The sequence below is a fragment of the Marmota flaviventris genome, chromosome 10, assembly GCF_047511675.1.
Source record: "Marmota flaviventris isolate mMarFla1 chromosome 10, mMarFla1.hap1, whole genome shotgun sequence".
Taxonomy (NCBI): Eukaryota; Metazoa; Chordata; class Mammalia; order Rodentia; family Sciuridae; genus Marmota; species Marmota flaviventris.
The window spans coordinates 28,374,009-28,393,120 of NC_092507.1; the positions used below are offsets into that span (position 1 = coordinate 28,374,009).

Consider the following 19,112-nt stretch of genomic DNA (forward strand, 5'->3'; position numbering starts at 1 on the left):
CATGCCTCTCGCTTCCCAAAGTCCTTGGGACTTCAGCAGGTCTGCCTTCCTCAAGTTCTTTACACTGAAATGATCATCATGGAACTTAGCTGGCCACTGAGCACAGGGATTCATGGAGAAGAGGCCCTTTGGTCAGCATGTGGAAGAAAGCTTACTCATGCAAGGAGGTGACCTAGCCTCTAAACCACACCTGAGGCTTCTCCCTTGCCCTCCTTTGGCACAGCGCTGAGAAGGGCCTGACATGAAGGAAACACCTGGGACCAACACGCTGCACCCAGAGCCAGGCTCATCTGGTTCACTCCATTCACACCTCTGACTAGGTGAGCCCACTGCAGGAAATGCTTGATATGCAACAGGTGCCTAGTCAAGGCCTGTGACTGGGATAGGGCAATTCATGTGATGTGCTTGACATGAGGTTTAGACATGAGAAGGTTTAGAGGAGAGGGGCTGTGGCTGTGGCTCAGTGGCAGAGCACTTGCCTAGCATGTTTGAGGCACTGAGTTCGATCTTCAGCACCACATAAAAATAAACAAAAGTATTCTGTCCATCTACAACTACAAAAAAAAAAAAAGGATAAGGAGGTTAAATGAGTGGGTAATGAGATGGTTTTTTTTATCGTGCAGAGATCTCCTAGTAGGGGTTAACTGGGTGGTGGTGTGGTCAGGTAGGTTGTGGCTGGAGGAGATGGGTCATTGGGGCATGCCTTTGGGGTATATTTTATCTGATGAGGGAGGAGCTTGTCATCCCCTGGAGTCCCTCCATCCACCCCACCTACCCCCTCCTGGTAGCAGTGTCCTGAGCTGCTTTCCTCTGCCACACTCGGGCCATCATGTTCTCCCTCACCTCAGGCCCCCAAAGAATGGAGTTGGCCGTCTATGGACTGAAACCTCAGAAACATGAATGTCAAATAAACTTTTCCTTCTTTAAAATTCTTATTGTCAGGTTTTTTGATCACAGTGACAAAAAAGCTAACTAAAATTGATAGAAGGGGCTGGCTGGGAAGGCTGGTTTTCCCCTGGTACTAGGGATTGAACCCAGGTGCTCTTCACACTGAGCTACCTCCTCTATCCTTTATGCTTTGGGACTGGGTCTTACTAAGGCTAGCCTTGAAATTGTGATCCTCCTGCCTCAGCCTCCCAAGTAGCTGGGATTACATGTATGTACCATAAACTGGGAGATTTAAAAAAATCTTAGCCTCCAAAAGTAAGATCTGGCAACACAGGCCCACAGTCAGAAGTGGGTAAAACTTTCCTTGGCCCTTAGAAAATTCTCTTCCTGTTTCCTATTCAAAGTAGTCCCTAAAAGATTACTTCTCATAGTAATGTCACCTACTTCATCCCTCTGGGCAAGTTAATTTGTACCTTTTGCCAGGGATATAAAGCAGACAGAGAGCTTCTCTAAATAGAAGGGAAGATGGAAGCCTGGCATCCCCTTCCCCAGGCCCCCTGAGGCAGTTTCAGGGGACCCCTGAGCGCCAACACAAGAGTAGGTTCCTCTTTACCTGACAGGGCCCCTGGTGTTTCTAAAAGCCTACTTGGGGCTTCCTATTGAAAGAATTGCAGATATATTGCCTTGTGAAGAGTTACTCATGTGAAGAGCTGGCACATCTGTGTGAGCCAAAGGACATGGCCTAGTGATTGTTCCTTCAGAGCATTAGAATGCCATTCATTCAAGGGAACTTAGAGCTCCGTGTCCACCAGTCACCAGTGACTGAGCTCACGCATCAGTGCAGAACTTACCTCCTCAATGTGCCCCCCACCGCCTCATGACCTCAGAAAAGCAAAGTGTACCTCAGTCACACTCGCACACCCTGACAGGGCTGCCTCTTATTTTGCATAATTAGGTAGTTGTTGACCTACACCTAAGCCCCTCAAAATTTTTAAAATAGATAACTTTCTTTAGTTGTAGTAGGACACAATACCTTTATTTTATTTATTTACTTTTTATGTGGTGCTAAGGATCGAACCCAGGACCTTGCATGTGCTAGGTGAGTGCTCTACTGCTGAGCCACAACCCCAGCTCTAAAATACATGATTTATGTGGCTTCAGATGAAGGGCCAAGAGAGATGGTGAGGGGAATCAATCAGAATTGGAGGCCACTAGGTGGGAGTGTCTCCACTTAATGGAAGTCAAATCCCGTTTGCTTTGGCGAAGGTGCCATCTCTGTGGACAGGACAAGACATTTTCTCAGCTCTTTGCCATCATCCCGCAGTCTAATCCCATCAAGGACATCACTTCTGACCACCAAGTGGGTCCTGCACTTCTGATCTCTACACTCTGCAATCCTCTTTCCCTTAGTTGACATCAGGGTCAATGTTTTTTTTTTGTTTGTTTGTTTTGGGGGGGGTACTGGGGATTGAACTTGGGGGCACTTAACCACTGAGCCACTTCCCCAGCCCTATTTTATTTGCATTTTCCTACTGGTGTATCTCACACCCAATGGTCTCACTGAGTTGCTTAGCACCTCACTGTTGCTGAGGCTGGCTTTGAACTCACAATCCTGTTTCAGCCTCTCGAACCACTAGCTTACAAGTGTGTACCACATGTTTTCTGGGTTGTAGACATGGTAGAGCACAGACATACTTTTGGCCCTAAGATACCAGGAAGAGCCCAGATCCATTTATAGATGTTCAGTGCACACAAAAGCACTTGCTACATGATGATAGGCCCAGAACCTCAGAATGGAGACACAATCTCCAGGAATACCCCTCAGCTTAGCTACAAAGGTCACACTGGCAAACCTCAGGCAACTCAGTGCCTGGCTGGTGGCACATACCTGTAATTCCAGCTTTTCAGGACGCTGAGACAGGGATTGAAAGTTCAAGGGCAACTTAATGAGAACTTGTCTCAAAAAAAAAAATTTTAAAGGGGCTGGAGAGATGTAGCTCAGAGGCAGAGCTCTTGCCTAGCAAGTGCAAGTCCCTGGGTTTAATCCCCAGCACAGAGTGGGAGTGCAAGGAGCAGAAGGGAGTCCACCTGGGAGGGGATGTAAGGTGTCTGAAATGGGGGAAAAGTCCAGTTTGCATTTTCAGTTTTTCTTTTAGACTTGTTTTGGTCAAAATAGCTCATCTGCTCTCAAGATGCTGGAAGTCATCAAGAGGTCATCCATGACCCAAAACAATTTCTGACTTCTTTCTGTTGCCCGGGTCCCCACTTTACTAAGTGGGAAATGTTCGAAGGGGGAAATTTTAAAAAAATACACCAGCAGGCACTTCAATTTAAATGGCAAAAGTCTCCAAAGAAATTTGAAAACTCCTTGCATGGCAAGGAGTTTTACTCAGTTCCTAAGCAATGTGATGGTGACATTAGGAACAGATGCTAGTCCAGAAGCTGGTTAAAGGCAGCAAACTCACTACCTGTTTTCCCCAGGAGCCTCTCCCTCCTTCCCAGGGACCAGGGGAGGCAGCACCCTCTCCTGGACTCCCACTGTGCCTGGACTCAGTTTTTATTGGCCGACTTCTCATGATTTTTACTTAACTGACTCCCCCATTATTAGACAAGGTCTTAACTTACCTGCCGGCCACTTGTAGGTGTCTGGTCTGTGTTCACTGAATGAGCATATGCTTTGTCAAGCTAGATCAGCAGGCTCACTGCCCGGAGAAGTCCTTCTCGGTTCCTATTCTTGTTCATCTCCCTGATAGCTCACACCTGCTGGTGAATACTGAGAGTGCTTCCTGGGTGCCAGGCACTGTGTTGATGTTAGGGTCTTCGGTTCCCTGGCTGCAGCCTCTCCAGGGCAGACTTCAGCAAGGCAGCGCTCCTAGCGTCTCCAACCCACTACTCGTTCACTCCCTCCACTGAGAGAAGGGACTGGTTTAACGGAATTAGGAATAGAAGGGAGAACCTGCTTGAGATCTGGATTCCCCGCAGATCTGCCTGCCCAAAGGAAAGGCGCCCCCTGGTCTGCTCCCATTGCTCAGGACTGAGTGGGCAGCTGGGCCCCAGGAGGGAGGCCTGCCATCCGGCGCAGCCTGACTCTGAGGGGAATGGTGGGAAACACCTTGTCCCTGACACATTGCACCTCACTTACTGGAGATGTGCATTTTACACATTGTGATGTCTGAAATCGGCGTGCATCTGCCACCCAGATGGCACGACAGGGTGTGACTGGCTGTGATTTTCTTTCCTAGTGGTACATCTCACACCCAGTGGTATCTTAGACTCAAAGAAACATGGGAAGCAACACTCTCCAGTCAGCCTTATCAAAGAGCTGGTACTGTGACCCCCGTCCCTCCCAGTGAAGCAGAACTCATTTGTTCTGACTGAGCTGCGTGGGAGTGGAGGTGCAGGGTGCTATTGGTTGCCGCCATCCAGTCCCCTGAGCGCTCCCGGTGGCCTGGACCATGGGGATGAGTGAGGTACCTTCCCAGCCTGTGCCTGAGAACAGCCCGGGCCAGGGAGAAAAGAAGCACTGTGAGCCAACTGAGGCAAAGGCTTGTCCGTCACACGCCCAGGGTGTTCCCTGAGCCCCTGACCACACTGTCCTATCATGTTTCTTAACAGTGTCCTCACTAGACTGTGACATTTTTCAGGGCAGGAGCAAGGTCTGATTCCCCTCCATGCTGGGGACCTGACACATGCAACCCCAAACCAGGAGAAGGGGTGGGAACCCTCCCCACAAGCTACACAATGGCAAAATGATCGCCACTCAAACAGGCGCCAGAGCACAGTTTGTATTTATTTGTCCTGCATTTAGAACCCAAGAAATATAAAAATGTCTCCGGAATTAGTCAAAGGATCCACCTCCCCAGCCCCCTCCCTCCCTGGGTGGGCTCAGATAGGAGTGATGGGGGTTCAGGCCACCTCCCTTTGTCCAGTGACCAAGTTCCATATAAAAATAGATTTTATAGAGGGCTCCCCAAGACTCCAGCCTGCATCACACCAGCAACTGAGCAGGGTGAGGCTGGGGTCATCAGGATTCTGGGATCCCACCCCGCAGCAGAGGGGAGATCTACCCTGGACACCGAAGTCCTACCAACACAGCAGGAGCCCCTAGGCCAATGGCTGGGGGAGGGGAGGGTTTTGACCTTAAGAGCATGATGGACAAGGTTAGAAATAGGAATGAGGTTCCATCTACCCAAGACAGGGTGTGGGCTCCTTGAACCCTGGACTCTGGTCCAGGCTTTCCTGGAGGGGACGGTGAAGGCAAAGACAGGAGGGCACCTGGCAAGGGACCCCCAACCCTGTTACAGGTAGAGCAATATCTCAGTCCCAGGAGCCTCAAAGTCACCAAGGTGGGGCAGGTGCTCAGGGGAGTGGGAGCTAGGAGTCGGGGAGACTCTGAGGAGGGAGGAGTTGCTGCTGGCAGGGTGAAGCCAAAGGCACTGCTGGGGCCACCTCCTCCACACAGGGTGCTCCCCAAAGATGCATTGCACCTCCAGCCTCTGGCTCCTTCTTCACTTGGCTTCCTGTCCTAGGCCTGCCCCTTGGCCTGCTGGAAACCCCACCTACCTCAAGACCTTAGGCTTCAGCTAAGAAGGCTCTCTGGACACCCCTCAATAAGCACAAGTCAAGAGTGTCCACCTGCCCCTCTCACCCACCTTCACTGCCCCTGAGGGCCCCTGGGCTGGGCACTGGGGGTGCTTTGTCTTATCCTTGCCATCTGAGCTCATCTCCACGGAGCCAGAGCCCTCTAGCAGCAGGCCGTGGCCTGTACCTCTCCCACCCTCCTTCCCAGCCACCCTGCCCCTCCCACTCGGCCGGACCAGAGCAGGCATCTCTCGGAGGGAACATGGACAGACTCGGCCTGCAGCCCTGTCTATACCCTGCTCCCCGTTGATGCCCGTGGCCTCATGATCACCACTGCCGCTGGGAGCCCTTCTGATGAGAACCTCTGACTCAGTTCCAAAAACTCCTGCCAGAGTTCTGTGGAAGCCAGAGGGAGGACACAAGTGCCCTGGGACACTAGGTGGTGACTAGGGACAGAGATGGCTGGAAAGGGTCCGGGGTATCCACTGGGCTGCCCCAGAGGGGCAGGATGGTGCCACATGGCAAGCAAGTCTCAGAACTCCATGCCAGGCTCCCCCTCAACTGGGTTCTGCCCCAGCTCCAGCCCTGAGTCCCATGGACTTGGCTTTCCCTCTCTGTAGGGGGTAGGCCAGCGGCTAAAGAGGAAAACACATTTCTAAGATTCCTCATGAGCCCCCAGGGCCCCATGGAGAAGACATGTTCCCTTATGCTCTTCCAAGCCAGTTCATGAAAACAATGCAAACAGGGGCCTCTTGGGGCCCCTCGAGAGCACCAGAGCTTGTATGGCCCAGCCTGGACCCTCTCCCTCACCCTGTCAGCCTAAGGGTGGGCAAGCAGTCAGCTCTGAGTCTGGGGCTTTAGGGTCCAACCCCTGTGCTCAGCACCACTTTTGCCTGCCTGGGTCTTAGGACTAGTGTCCAGAGAGACCCACACACAGCACAGGGAGCTACGGACCCTGCCCCTGCAGCCCAGCCTCCCATACCCAGGCTGCCAAGCAGCTGGGGTCGCTACTGGGTTGAATGGGTGCCCTTGACTGTGGGTCATGAGTCAGGACCCATGCTGTCTTGACTGACAATGGGTCTGTGGGAAGAGGGGACACCCAGGAAGGCCCCAATACCCAGTGGGTATAGAAGACAGAGGGGCATGAGCCAGGGCAATTGAAATCTACTGTCTCCCTCCCCATCATGCCCTGTCTCTGCCCTGAGACCTGAATTTCCACCTGCTACTGTCTCAGGGGTCTCCCCCTCACCCTGGGCATTTGAACCTCTTTTCCATGGGTACCAGGTCAGTGAAGTGTTCAGAGGGGAAAGTGGGAGAAGCAGGCAGTGAAATGGGGTACACTGTGGCCCCAAACCAGCTCTGGGCCCAAGAGGAGAAGAGGGTGCTCAGTCCCACACGGCTAGAGTGCAGTTTGCCAGGGTCCTTGGGCAGGGCTGGGGGTCAGGCCCCTGGGGCTCTGCCTTGGAAGGGTCAGGGCCACTCACACCTGCACCCCCTGGCCCTGCAGCTGCAGCACTCGAGCCCGCAGGGCGCTGATCCCACTCAGGAGGGCCTCTCGATGCTCTGCCGAGGAAATGCCCAGGCTCACCAGGTCCCTGGAACAAGGGCTGGTCAGATAGCGTCCAGCGCCCTCCCGCTTCCTTCCCTCCTCCCCCTCCCCTTCTTTGGACAGGGCTGGGCCCAGAGCCAGGACAAGCAGGGGCTTCCCATCAGGGCAAGGCAGGGTCTCTGTAACCCCTGGCTTTGCCCTGACTTGACTCACTGGTTGGTCATTTCAGCTGCAGCCTCCAGTGTCCCGTAGCCCGCTGCAGTGAAGCTGTCCTTGTAGCGGCTCAGGTCCAGGGCCTCCAGCCAGGCACCCACAGAGCCAAAAGAGGGGAAGGTGGAGAAGGCACGGTCTGCCAGTGGGGTGGGAGGCCTGGGGAGCAGAGGAGCTACCTCAGACAGCTGGGACCTGGTGCCCAAACCCGCTGCTCTCCTGCAGAGGTCCCCAAGAATCAGTGAGAAAGGGGAAGCAACTGAGCCCAGCGCCAAGCCTGGCAAGGTTTTGGATGCTCTGGTGGGTGGGGGGGATAATTCAAGTGCTGGGAGTGTTGGGAAGAGTCTATGGCGGGCATACCTAGAAAACAGGCATAGCCGATGAAGTGCTGGAACAACTAATATCAACTCCGCTTACTCCGTTTACTGGAACTACAAACATGGTGACGGAGTCTGGCATGGTCGGGGATCAACAGGAAGGTACCTGGGACAGGCAGCAGTGGCACACGTGGAGGGTTCTGGGTCCTGCACCATCTTGCTCAGGATGCCGTGGATCTGCGAGAACCTGGGCCTCTCGCCTGGGTCTTTCTGCCAGCAGTCAAGCATCAGTCGGTGCAGGGGGGAGGGACAGTTCCTGGGGGGTGGCAGCCGGAAGCCATCCTCCACGGCCTTGATCACCTGGGTCATGGGGATGAGAAGCAGACAGGAGGCTTCAGGTCTCCCCGACACAAGCACACACACGCACACACAGAGACACCATCCCAAGGAGGACTCAGGTGGTGGCCAGGCAGGACAGGAAGGAGGTAGATAGAGAAGGGGGCCTGGAGCCAGGAGGTCAGTGGGAAGAAGACAGGTGCTGGAGCCTGGGGCCAGAGGGTGCGTCACAGGGCAAAGAGCTGAGCCACAGGTCACTCACATCCTGGCCAGACATGTCCCAGTAGGGCCGCTCCCCAAAGGCCATCACCTCCCACATGACGACACCAAAGCTCCACACGTCACTGGCAGAGCTGAAGTGACCAAACTGAAGAGTCTCAGGGGCTGCCCAGAGCGCTGGGCTCCGGCCACTCTGTGGATGGGCAAGCAGGTAGGACAGAGAGGAACGGAGTCACACCCAGGCTTCCCCACCCTGCACCCAGCCCCACCTGTCATCCTCCCAGGTGGCACCCCACCCCCAGCTTCTGTCTCAGGAAAGCCCCAGCTGACCACAGAGTGGTGCCCACTGACCTTTGCTCAGGCCCACAGGCTGGAGGGACAGGGTGGGGAGTGACAGGGACAGGGGTAGGGAGAGGGAGACAGAGACTCCAGGGTAGCTGGACAGAAAACAGGAGGACAGGGGGCTGGGCTGGGGGAAGGGAACACTCACCATGGTGGTATAGACAGCCTCTGCTCGGTCCCGGGGACCCCGCCCAAAGCCAGAGATCTTACAAAGGAGGCCACTGCTGACCAGCACACGGCGGGCTGCCAGGCCCCGGTGAACATAGCCCATCTCCGACAGATACTTCATGGCTGATGCCAGCCCAGGCAGCAACCCCATCAGCTGTCCGGCCACCAGCTGCCCCTCATGCTGCTGTAGGGTGGAGGGAGTGGGAGGCTGAGGCCAGGGCAGTGCACTCATTCTCTGTGAACTTCAAGGAAGCCGCCTGGTTGTCCCTGGGCATCTGTGTACCCTGTGACCACCAGGTCAGCCTGGCCATCAGGAATAAAGCCAATCCAAGCCCCACCAAGGAGAAAAGTGAGGGACCAAGAATAACATGGTCATTAGTATCCCCAGGGCCCGGGCCACTCACCCTGAGGAAGCCATCCAGGGCCCCATGGCTCATGTACTCAGTGACAATCATCAAGGGGCTTCCTGCGCCAGGGATGGGGAACACACACACTTAGTCACCTGCTCCACCCTATGCACATACATCCCACCCCGCAGGACTGCATCTTGACTAGGATGGCCAGAACCAAAACCAAGCTCCCTCATCTGCCACCACCCAGCCTGGCCCTGCATCCCCTGTGCCAAGACACAAAAGAGCCGGTGTCTAAGAGGACAAGATCAGGAGCTCAACAAGTTAGCTAGGAAAGATCATCAGAAGTCCAAGCAATCCACTGCCCAGTGTCACCACAGGGCAGAAAGGTCATTCCAGGTCAGAGGGGCCACTCTGGAGAGAAGCCACCTGAGTCCGTGGAAGGGAGCTGAGAGCCCTTTATGGGCTCCCTCTTGTGGCTGAGGGAGGGGCCTGGAGGAGCACCCCACCTACCCCCATCATTTCCACTCCCCATGTGGGGCTGGGGAGCAGGAAGTGGAGCCCAGGGCCTACCTCGGGTGACCACGCCCTCCAGCCGCACGATGTGGCTGTGGTCAAACTGGCCCAGAGTTAGGGCCTCAGCCAGGAAGCTGAGCCTCTGAGAGTCGGAGCAGCCATCCCTCAGCGTGTGCACGGCCACGGGCAGCTCCTGGCGCCCAGGCAACTGCAGGCAGCCACAGCACAAGTCCCCGAACCGCCCTGCAGGGAACAATGCTCAGATGCCACCCTAGAGCACCTGGCCCAGGAGAAAGTGACTGTGGGTCCCGGTTTGTTTCTGGCCAGGGGTTTGGAGCTCCTGAGTTCAGATCCCAGTAACCTGAGTACTAGCAGAATGACCTTGAGCTTCATCTCTCTCTCTCTTGACCTCAATTTCCTTCTCTGTGAAGCTTCAAAGAGAGGATGTTGCACTTGCCAGTCCATCAAAGCTATTAAAGCCAGCATGACCCTGGACCTATGACAATGACATCTATTTTAACATACTGCCCCTTTCTGGCTTCTGGCCAGCAGGTCTGGTGACAGTGTTGGGAAAACGTCAGGCTCTGGTCAGAGTGTTAGGTTTCTCTGGGAATAGAGAGGTGGGGACTCGTAAAAGGCAGGCAGGAGACTGACCCTCAGAGAGCAAGCCAGGCAGGCCACTGTGAGCGCAGCAAAGTCCTCACATCAGCCCCATAAGGCAGATGCCACGCCCATTTTGCAGAGGAGAAACCGAGGTGCAGAGCAGAAGAGAGACATGCCCTGGTCATACAGCTTAACGGAAGAGCCAGGACCAGAATGCAGGTGTGTCTGGTCCCATGCTTACAAAGACCCTTCTGCACTTCCCCCACGGAGGCTCGGAGCTACACTGCCCACGGCAGCCTGCAGGGGTAACCCTGAATGGGACCCAGCAGAGAAGTCTCAAAGTGACCTTGAAGACCTGGAGGAGGCTGGGTTGACAGGGTACAGGTGGGGACGACAGAGTGGAGGCAGGGCTTTACAGTGGATGGGGAAGGGCTTTTAGAGTGGGTGGGGTGGGGCTTCTAGAGTGGGGAGGGCAGTGGGTGAGGCACTTCCAGAGAGCTCTACTGGGACAGGTGGGACTTCGAGGCTGGGTGTGGCTTGGTGGGTGGGGCTTCTATAGTGGGTAGGACCCCTGGATGGCATCAAGGCTTCCAGGTGCCCAGCTTGCCTGCTCCCAGGCTCCTCTCCAGTGTGACACTTTTCGCGTCCAATTCCTTGGCAAACAGATGCACAGCCTGCAGCGGGTCCCCACAGCTCTGAGGGTCCAGGAACGTGCGCCGTGTCGGGACTTTGACTGAGAAGGCAAGGAAAGAGAAGTTTGAGAAGAGGCTTCCTGGCTGGGCAATAGCAGCGAAGCAGGGGCTCAGGGGCTCGGGAGAGGTAGGTGGCCCCTCGAGGCCAGGCCCAGACTCACAGTGGAAGTACAGCTCCTCTTCATCGCGGGCGTCACCACCTCCTTTGCCATAGCTGCAGGGCCTGCGAGAGGGATGGGCCAGGCTTTGTTTTGTTGTTACTGAAGGCTGAACCAGGGGTGCCGGAACACAGAGCTACACCCCAGCCCTTTTCTATTTCTATTTTGAGACAAGCTCCTGCTCAGGGTCCTGATGAGGCTGGGGCTGGCCTGGAAATGGCAAGCCTCCTGGCTCAGCCTCTGGGATTGCTGGGACACCGAGTGAGTGCCACCATGCCCAGCTCCACCAGGCCCCTCAGTTCTTCTCACCTCACCAGCACCAAGGGCAGCACCTTGGTGTCCCTTCAAACAGACAAGGTCTGTGCCACTGGGGAGGGACCTTTTTATCCTGTTGGTTTGAAACCTCTATAGCCCTTCCTTCCTCTATTTCCTTTTTTTTTTTTTTTTTTTTTTTTTGCTGCCCTGCCCCCCCCTCCATAGTTGACAACCTCCTCCGCACAGCACAGGTACAGCCCCAGCCCCAGCCCCAGCCCCAGCCCCAGCCCCAGCCCCAGCCCCAGCCCCAGCCCCAGCCCCAGCCCCAGCCCTTCATCCCATCAGCAGTTCTAATTATTTCCACCTGGAGACGATGAAACTCCCCAAAGGCAGCCAAATCCACCTCCCTAGCAGGAAGCCCTGGGCTGTCCCCACCCACAGATTAGTGAAAAAGCCTGAATAAAGGGTTGGGGTGGGGCTCTTTGGTGAGGCTCTGAGTACAACCCCAGTGTGTGTGTGGGGGGGTGGGCAGGGGGAAGCAGCAGTGTGAATAAGATGGGAGACTGGCAGCCCTGGCCTCCAGCAAGCTCACAGGTCCAAACAAAGCAGGCTGTTGTGCCCGGCAAGGCACCACACAAACCACCTGACCTGGTCCAGGGCCATCAAGGATGGCTTCCTGAGACGGGCAGCCAAAGAGCCAAGGACCAAGTTGCAATCCACAGAGCTGCGGGCTGGCATTCGGGGCACCTGAGGCAGGTCAGGGTAGCCCAGATAACTCTAGTTTTTATTCTGGAAGCAGACAAGAGCCCCTGGGCCTGGAGCAGGGGAGTGTTGTGATTCAATTTGCATTTTACAAAGATCATCCCAGCTGCTCTGTGGTCCCCTCAGGAGAGGGCAGTGGCTCTGGCTATGGGGTGACTGTGTCAACGGACAGAGGCGAGAGGGGCCGAAGGATTGGAGACGGCTGGATGACAGAAAGGAAGACGAGGAAGTTGCCCAGAGCTCCGGGGGTGCTGTGGCCAAGATGGGGAGATGAAATTTCCCCATTTGACATTTGAGCAGGAGCCAGCGGGATGCATGGGGGGTGGGGGGCAAATGGGCAGGGGGTTCAGCAGGTGCCCACAGAGGGTGGAGCCTGACAGGAGGAGCTGGGAGCAAGGCTGAGGAAGCCCAGCAGTGAGAGAGTGGGAGGCTGGGAGGCTGGGAGGGAGAGGGAAGCCTCCAAGGAGGCCACAAAAGACCTGCAGAGAAGTAGAGGGAAACAGAAGCGAAACTGGGCTGCGGACAGCACAGGGATCTGGGAGAGTGGGGGAGGGGCCGTGACGGCTGGAGCAGGAGCGAGGGAGGGAGGGCTTTTCAAAAGAAATGATCAGATCCCCGTAAGATGAGGCGCAGTGGGCGTGGAAGGGCGCTTGCATGGCCTGGACCTGGCTGCACGCACTGGCTGCCGCTCCCCCACTCAGCGGCTGTGGACTGGGTGGCTCAGGTTTCCCTTTTAATAAAATTAGGATAATAAAATTAGGATACAGACGGCTGGGCCAGCTGGCACCATTGCAAAGGCTTACTGACATAGTTCGGATTCTGAATGACCCCCACGAAGGCTTGGTCACCAGCCCGTGTGGCTACTGAGAAGTGGGGGAACCTTCAGGAGGGGATGGAATGAAAAGAAGTCAGAAGGAGAGCCCTCTAGGAAGATACTGGGACCCTAGCCCCTGCCTGTCGCTCTCTGTGCTTCCAGCCACCAGGAGGTGAGTGGCTTCCTCTGCTATGCACCCCCACCATGTTGTACTCTGTAGCCACAAAGGCCAAGGGAACCAAGGGACTGAAACCTCCGGAGTTGGGAACCAAAATGAACTTTTCCTCCTTATAAGTTGATTATCTCAGATATTTTGTCACAGCAATGGAAAGCTAACTCATACACATGATCACTAACCCTCCTCAGTAAGTGTGCATTATTATCTGGGGGAGAGGCAAGCATTATAAGTAATAATAGGTTACAGAGATGCTTGGAAAAAGGGGTAGGATTAATCCTAGCTAGAAGGAAGTCTCTAGCTCACAGGAGCGGGGCCTAGCATGGGGCAGGCTTACACACCGGGTGGCTGGCAGTTGAGGGGCCACTGATGAGGCTGAAGAGCAGGCAGCAGCCACGGCTGGGTGGGCTCTGCAGGCCCAAAGCAGAAGAGCTGGAGGACATATTGGGGAGGGAGCAGTCTTGGGGGAGGGCCAGGAGGCCTGGTGGACAGACGAGAAGGTCGTTGGCAATAAGGGAGTCAAAGAACTGAGAGGCACAGTGCGGGAGGCGGGTGTCGGGCCAACCAGTGGCTACTGAAGTCACCCAGGGCAGGTGACTTTTGTGCATGTGGAGGAACATCCAGGGGAGGTGAGCAGAGATAAAGGGGGAAGTCTGTGTGGATGCAGGAGCCACAGGGAGTGCAAAGTTAACAGAAACCAGAGGTTAAGATACAGGCCACGCCCTCTCGTGAGGGATGGGTGAGCCAGGTGGACCAGAGAGGGAACAGAGGTGACAGGGCCACGGAGCAGAGTGGGCAGCACGAGAGGAGGAGAGAGGATGCTGTGAGAGCTGTCGCAAAGCATCTGCGAGGCTGGAGGAACCTGCCTCACACCAGGCCCGGCTGCTTGTCCCCACTGCAGGGTAGTCTGGAGGGCCACTGCAGGCCGCCTGCCTCCCGCAGCATGTGTCTCTGCTGGGCAGCTGCTGCTGTGCTGCAGAGCCCCTGCCTGGAAGAGACACTCCCGGCTCCCCGCGTCCCCCCTGCCTCCAGAGCCTCTATGTTCAGAACCAGGACAGGTGCCCTCAGCAGCTGCCCACCCTGCTTCTCCAGCAGGCCCAGCACACAGACCTTTAAGCTGCCTGCTCCTCTCTGCCTCTGGACTCACCTGGTCCAGGCAAAAATGGCTCCCAGACTAGAAGGATAATGCCCTCTCCTGCTTGGTCACTGTCAGTGCCCCAGTCAAGACCATGTACACAGCCAGTGCCAAGTGCATGCTCAGCCCACAGGCAGTCTCAGGAGGCAGAGTCAGGCTGCAGCATGGCTCCTGGCCAGCCCATCTCTCCCCTGCTCCCCCACTCCAGCCTTTGGGTCCACAACTTGCACATTCTCTCATCAACAACCTGCTACCACCTGGGGCCTCTGCAGGTAGCAGAGTATGGCCCTGTGGAGGAGGGATGTAGGCCAGTGAGGCCTCTGATGTGTGCAAAAGGACTGGAATCTTCTCTCAGCCAGATTCAAGCTCTACATCCCCCACCCCCATCCCCTTCCTCTGCCCACTCTCCTGCAAGCTTCCCTCTCCTGGGGTTGGAGAGATTTCTGGCTTATGAGTCCTCCTCCCTCTCCTCCCCACGTCCACACACACACACACACACACACACACACAATTTCTGCCTTTCTTCTCTTTGCTTGTATTCAAGGGCCTCTAGATCCCTCAGGGACAGGGGCTGGGGGCCTCGGAGCGCCTCGGGAGAATCCTAATCACACTGGAGCAGCTGGAAATTGATTCTATCCTTAGTGATGCCTCCTGACATTTAATGAGTTAAGGAGCTAAATCCCCTTCATCCCAGAGCAGCTGAGCTAGCTGCAGGGTTACTGTGCAGGAGCAGCAAGCAGTGGGGGAGGCAGGGGCCAGTCACTATCTATACAGCAGTGTGAGTGCTAATCTTCGTGTGTGCAAAGCAGGTGCAGATACAGGTGCCCGTGGGCACATGCTAATGTGCACAGAGACATGACCCGCCAGGGGTCACCTACCTCCTCCAAATGGCCAGTACGCTCATCACGGAGCCCAGGACGAGGAGGGCTGAGATGGTTACGACGGTGACGACGACTGCAGGGCTCTGGTCCCTGGACCCTGAGGCAGCTGCGAGGAAAACCACGAGGTTGAGGCTGGCAGAGAATGAGGCTCCTGAGCAAGCATCGGGACAGTCACCTGTCCTCAGCACCTTGCATTCAGCACTGCCTCCCAGGAGCAGAGGGACCAAGGTGGCTCCACCACCCACAGTGGCACTTGGAGTCTTTCCTCCTGGGACAGGGCACCTCCCACTGCAGCCCAGCTCTGAGAGGCTGACAGGACAGCAAGACAGGCAGGGCCAGCCTCCCCTGCTGCCCTTTCAGGAGGGCAAGGGAGACTTAAAGAAGCTCTGTAGGGCCAAGGGCCTCTGCTCCTAGCTCCCTACCCCCACTCAGACCATTACCGACAGTTAGAGCCAGCTAGGGGTACAGCTAGGTGGCAGGTGCTTGCTTAGCATGTGCAAGGTCCTGGGTCCAATCCCCAGCAGCAACAACAAAAATAAAACATTAACAAAAAATAATAACATCCAACACTAAATGCCCACTGATTTAAGACGCTATGTTTTGTCTCATCTTATTTCATCATCACACCAGTAACAGGAGTCACAGCTGAGGAAACTGAGGCAGAGTAGAGGTCTGGGATTTGCCCAAATGCTATGAAATATTAACACCCAATGTGTAAGAACTAATCAGCAGTGAACCCAAGATTTGAACCCGAACTCCAAAGACTCTACCTGACACCCAAGCCTCTGCTTTTGAATTATTTCCCCAAGGGGCCCAGAGGACCCTATCCATCCATCCACCCCTCCATCCACCCCTCCATCCACCCACCCCTTCATCCACCTATCCAAAAGTGAACAAGTAAAGTGTGCCCTAGAGGAGTGAGTGCCCAGACCCCAGCTCTACCCTGGGGGAGTGAGTGCCCTGACCCCAGCTCACAGACAGAAGCAAAAATGAAACAATGACAAAGGAACAAACAGGATTCTCAACAGCCCTGGGAATGGTCTTCCCTGGCAGCACCAGGTGAGCCCAGTGAGCCCAGTGCTCACCAAGGCTGAGACATGAGCAGAAGCCTGCGAATTCCTTCCCAAAGCCCGAGAGGAAGGCTTTGCAGAAGGGGTGTCGACTGATCTTGACCTGGAGACTGAAGGCTCTGACAATGCCCTCCAGGCCCAGACGCACACCCAGGTGGCCCCACATGGCTAGGGAACAGACTGCATGGAGGCAGAGGTGGCAAGATAGAAGCTGGAGGCCGGGAGGGCGGAGGGACTGAGGGAGGCAGAACCTCCTTGGACGCCAGGCCAAGGGCATGAACTTCATTCTGAGGGTCGGGGGAGCCAGGGACAGTGGACAGAGGTCCTGCCCAGGGAGAAAGGGACCGAGGGCCTCTGCTGGGAGGAGAAGCTGGGTAGCTGTGAAGAATGGGAAGCACTGAGCAGCCTAGGACTGAACTGGACCTGGGAGAATCCGCCCTGCGGCAGCCTCCGCCCAAGCCTGGGACCAGCAGGGCAGGTGCAGCAAGACAGAGAGGGGGCGTTTCTGAAGGGACAAGTGGCGGTGGCTGGGTACACATACATGTGGAACTGGGACTGAGGGCCATTGTCAGGCTGTCATAGAGGCCATCAGGCCAGGGCCAAGGAGGGCATTGCAGAGCCCGGGGTTCTGAAGGTGAACAGGACCCAGGGTCTGGCTGGTGGCAGAAGAGCAGGGGAGCTGCCAAGAAGTGTTTGAAATGAAGCCTCCAGGGGACACAGGAATGGAGAATGGGACAAAGACAGTTGCAGCAGGCAGGCTCTGGGATGGCGGGCAGGATACCTGCCTCCTGGCCTTCCCTCCCCTGGTGACTCTCATCAAGGAACAGAATACGGCAAACATCATGGGGTGTCATGTTCAAGCTTGGATGACGAGAGACCGTGGCTTCTGTCTTGGGTGTCCCATCATCCTCTACTCACTGTCTGAAGAGATCTAATGCCATGCGGGAGCCACACTGAGGAGGAAGCCCATGGGGCAAGGCCCAGCATGCTTCCAGCAAGCACTTGCGCTCCTCCCTGGTTAAGCTGTGAGGCAACTGCAGCCCGAGGACACCTAGACTGCAGGCCGGGAAGGACCCTGAGCCAGGCACCTGCAGAAGCAGCCCCCATGTTCCTGAGCCCCCAAGAAATGACACATCTGCGGTCCTCAGGTACTGGGTTTGGGGGTGATTTGTTACACTGCGACAGATAATAAACAGTGGGGCAAAGCATGACCCTGCATGAAGACTCCAATTTCGGGTCACAGATGGGGAGACCCATCCTCCCACAGTCAGAGCCACAGGAGAGGTGGCTGGGATGTGAGCAGTCCCTGCTCAGAGAGGCACCCAGTGAGCGGAAGCCACAGCCCTCCTCAGCCAGCAGCCCCGGCTCCCGCCCCCACCACACTTGCTGCTGCCAAACCCAAGCCTACACACTCGGCTCCTCTGCCCGGGCGCCTTCCTGCCCACCTCCACTTGTTTGGATGCCCCACAGCCTTCAAGACGTAGCTCTAATCTCCTCTGCGCAGCACCTGGCCAAGGTCTGGCACAGACAGCCATTCGAGCAAGAAGTGCCGCCTTCTCCCTGGGACTCCGGCTCCCTCAACACTTATCTTCGCCTCCCTTTGGGCTCAGAGCTCTTCCTATCTTGGATTAGAGTCATGTAGCAGGTTGGAGAGAATTATCATCTTGACAGCTGGTGCCAGAATGCCTCTTAGGGGGAACTGCCTTTGTTCTGGAAAATACTTTCTTGAGCTGCTCAGGGTAGATAGAGGTGAGACCCTGAGGGCTGGGTCAGCAGCCAAACTGCCCTGCGTGCCATGAAAAGGGATTTAGGGTGGTGGGGAGAAGAGGGAGAGGGAGGGACGCAGAGGGTGGAAAGGGTAGCGTGATGCCACAGGGAAGCAGATATTTTAGATCAGGATATCTGCTGGCCAGCGCTCCTTGTTTCCGTAGGACCTTTATTGAGGAACAGCTCACAACTAGCCCATTCCACTCGGTCACTTAAGGGTCCAGTGTCCATTTTGTTTTATTGCCGCAATCTGACCCCTCTGGCCCCCAACCTTCAGTGACATCTCCTTCACATCCTAAGGCCTGGTGGAGAAAGGGACAGTGCCCATGGCAGGCCAATGTCACAGGAGGGAAGCAGGAGAATAGGAAGAAGAATCTGGTGGTCATAATGAGACCATGAGACTTATCAACGCCCCCCTCCAAGAAAGTGGCCAGATCTGGGAGAGGACGCAGGGCGTTTCTGCACCATGACAGGTCTGCAGAGGAGGGGACACTGGCCGAGGCAGGCATCATGGCTGTCCAGACCCTTGTCCTTTGAGCCCCTCCAGGACATGTACCCAATCAAATCTATGTCAGTGGACCCCAAACTCCTTCATTAATTAGGCTGATTCCACTGCTCTGCAGGCTCCCTTGATGGCACGCTTCATTCCCGCCCTCTGTTTGTCTCCCTGTCCCTGTCCCTGTCCAGTGCCAGGCTCTCTCTGTCCACACCCAGTCCATGAGCACACACCACTTACCCTCCCCTGGGGTTTGCACCTCAATACTGGGGTTGAAGCTCTGGGCCTCCCAGGAGGGCCCCGGGGAAGCTGCCCGGATCTGGAAGACGTAGCGGGTAGCTGGCTTCAGGTTGGTGACAGTGACCGCAGGCGTCCCTGTCTTCACTGTGGAGTAAGTCTGTTCACTCTGACCCTGGAGAGAACGGAGAAGTGAGGCCCAGACCCGAGACCAGACCCACACACACTGTGGGGAGAAGGATGAGAGGAAGGGGGAGGTGAGAGCAGCAGTCTCAGGTGAGCATGAGTGAGCTGACAGAACCCGACCCTAGAGTCCGGGGCCCGCAGAGGTTCCTCCCAAGGGAGTCCCAGCACCCCTGTCCACCACATGTTCCACTGGGGGTGCTGGTAGCTGAGAACAGCCCCACTTCTGCCTAAGAGAACCTTGAGGGAAGAGCCTCCTTCTGGGGAGGACAGGCCATCAGGGCATGGTGGTCCAGGGACACGCGGGGCCAGAGTCCCGACAGTCCTGACATCACAGAGGAAAGAATAAGAAAGCAAGCCCCACGACCCAGGAGATGAGGCAGGAGAATTGCACGCAGGAGGTCGGCC

General features: G+C 55.9%; 1 protein-coding gene across 1 annotated transcript in view; it reads right to left on the reverse strand.

Moving 5' to 3' along the window:
• Positions 1-4,692: 4,692 nt before the first annotated feature.
• Positions 4,693-19,112, reverse strand: part of Epha10 (EPH receptor A10) — a 36,854-nt gene continuing 22,434 nt past the window's right edge. Inside the window, exons 7-17 of the mRNA XM_027937370.2 lie at positions 18,525-18,696; positions 14,949-15,057; positions 10,933-10,994; positions 10,687-10,812; positions 9,534-9,719; positions 9,015-9,076; positions 8,591-8,794; positions 8,144-8,293; positions 7,712-7,905; positions 7,232-7,387; positions 4,693-7,064 (exon numbers count right to left, since the gene is read on the reverse strand). Of these exons, the coding sequence (XP_027793171.2) occupies positions 6,950-7,064; positions 7,232-7,387; positions 7,712-7,905; positions 8,144-8,293; positions 8,591-8,794; positions 9,015-9,076; positions 9,534-9,719; positions 10,687-10,812; positions 10,933-10,994; positions 14,949-15,057; positions 18,525-18,696 (1,536 nt within the window). The 3' untranslated portion in view covers positions 4,693-6,949. The remainder of the gene's footprint in view (positions 7,065-7,231; positions 7,388-7,711; positions 7,906-8,143; positions 8,294-8,590; positions 8,795-9,014; positions 9,077-9,533; positions 9,720-10,686; positions 10,813-10,932; positions 10,995-14,948; positions 15,058-18,524; positions 18,697-19,112) is intronic.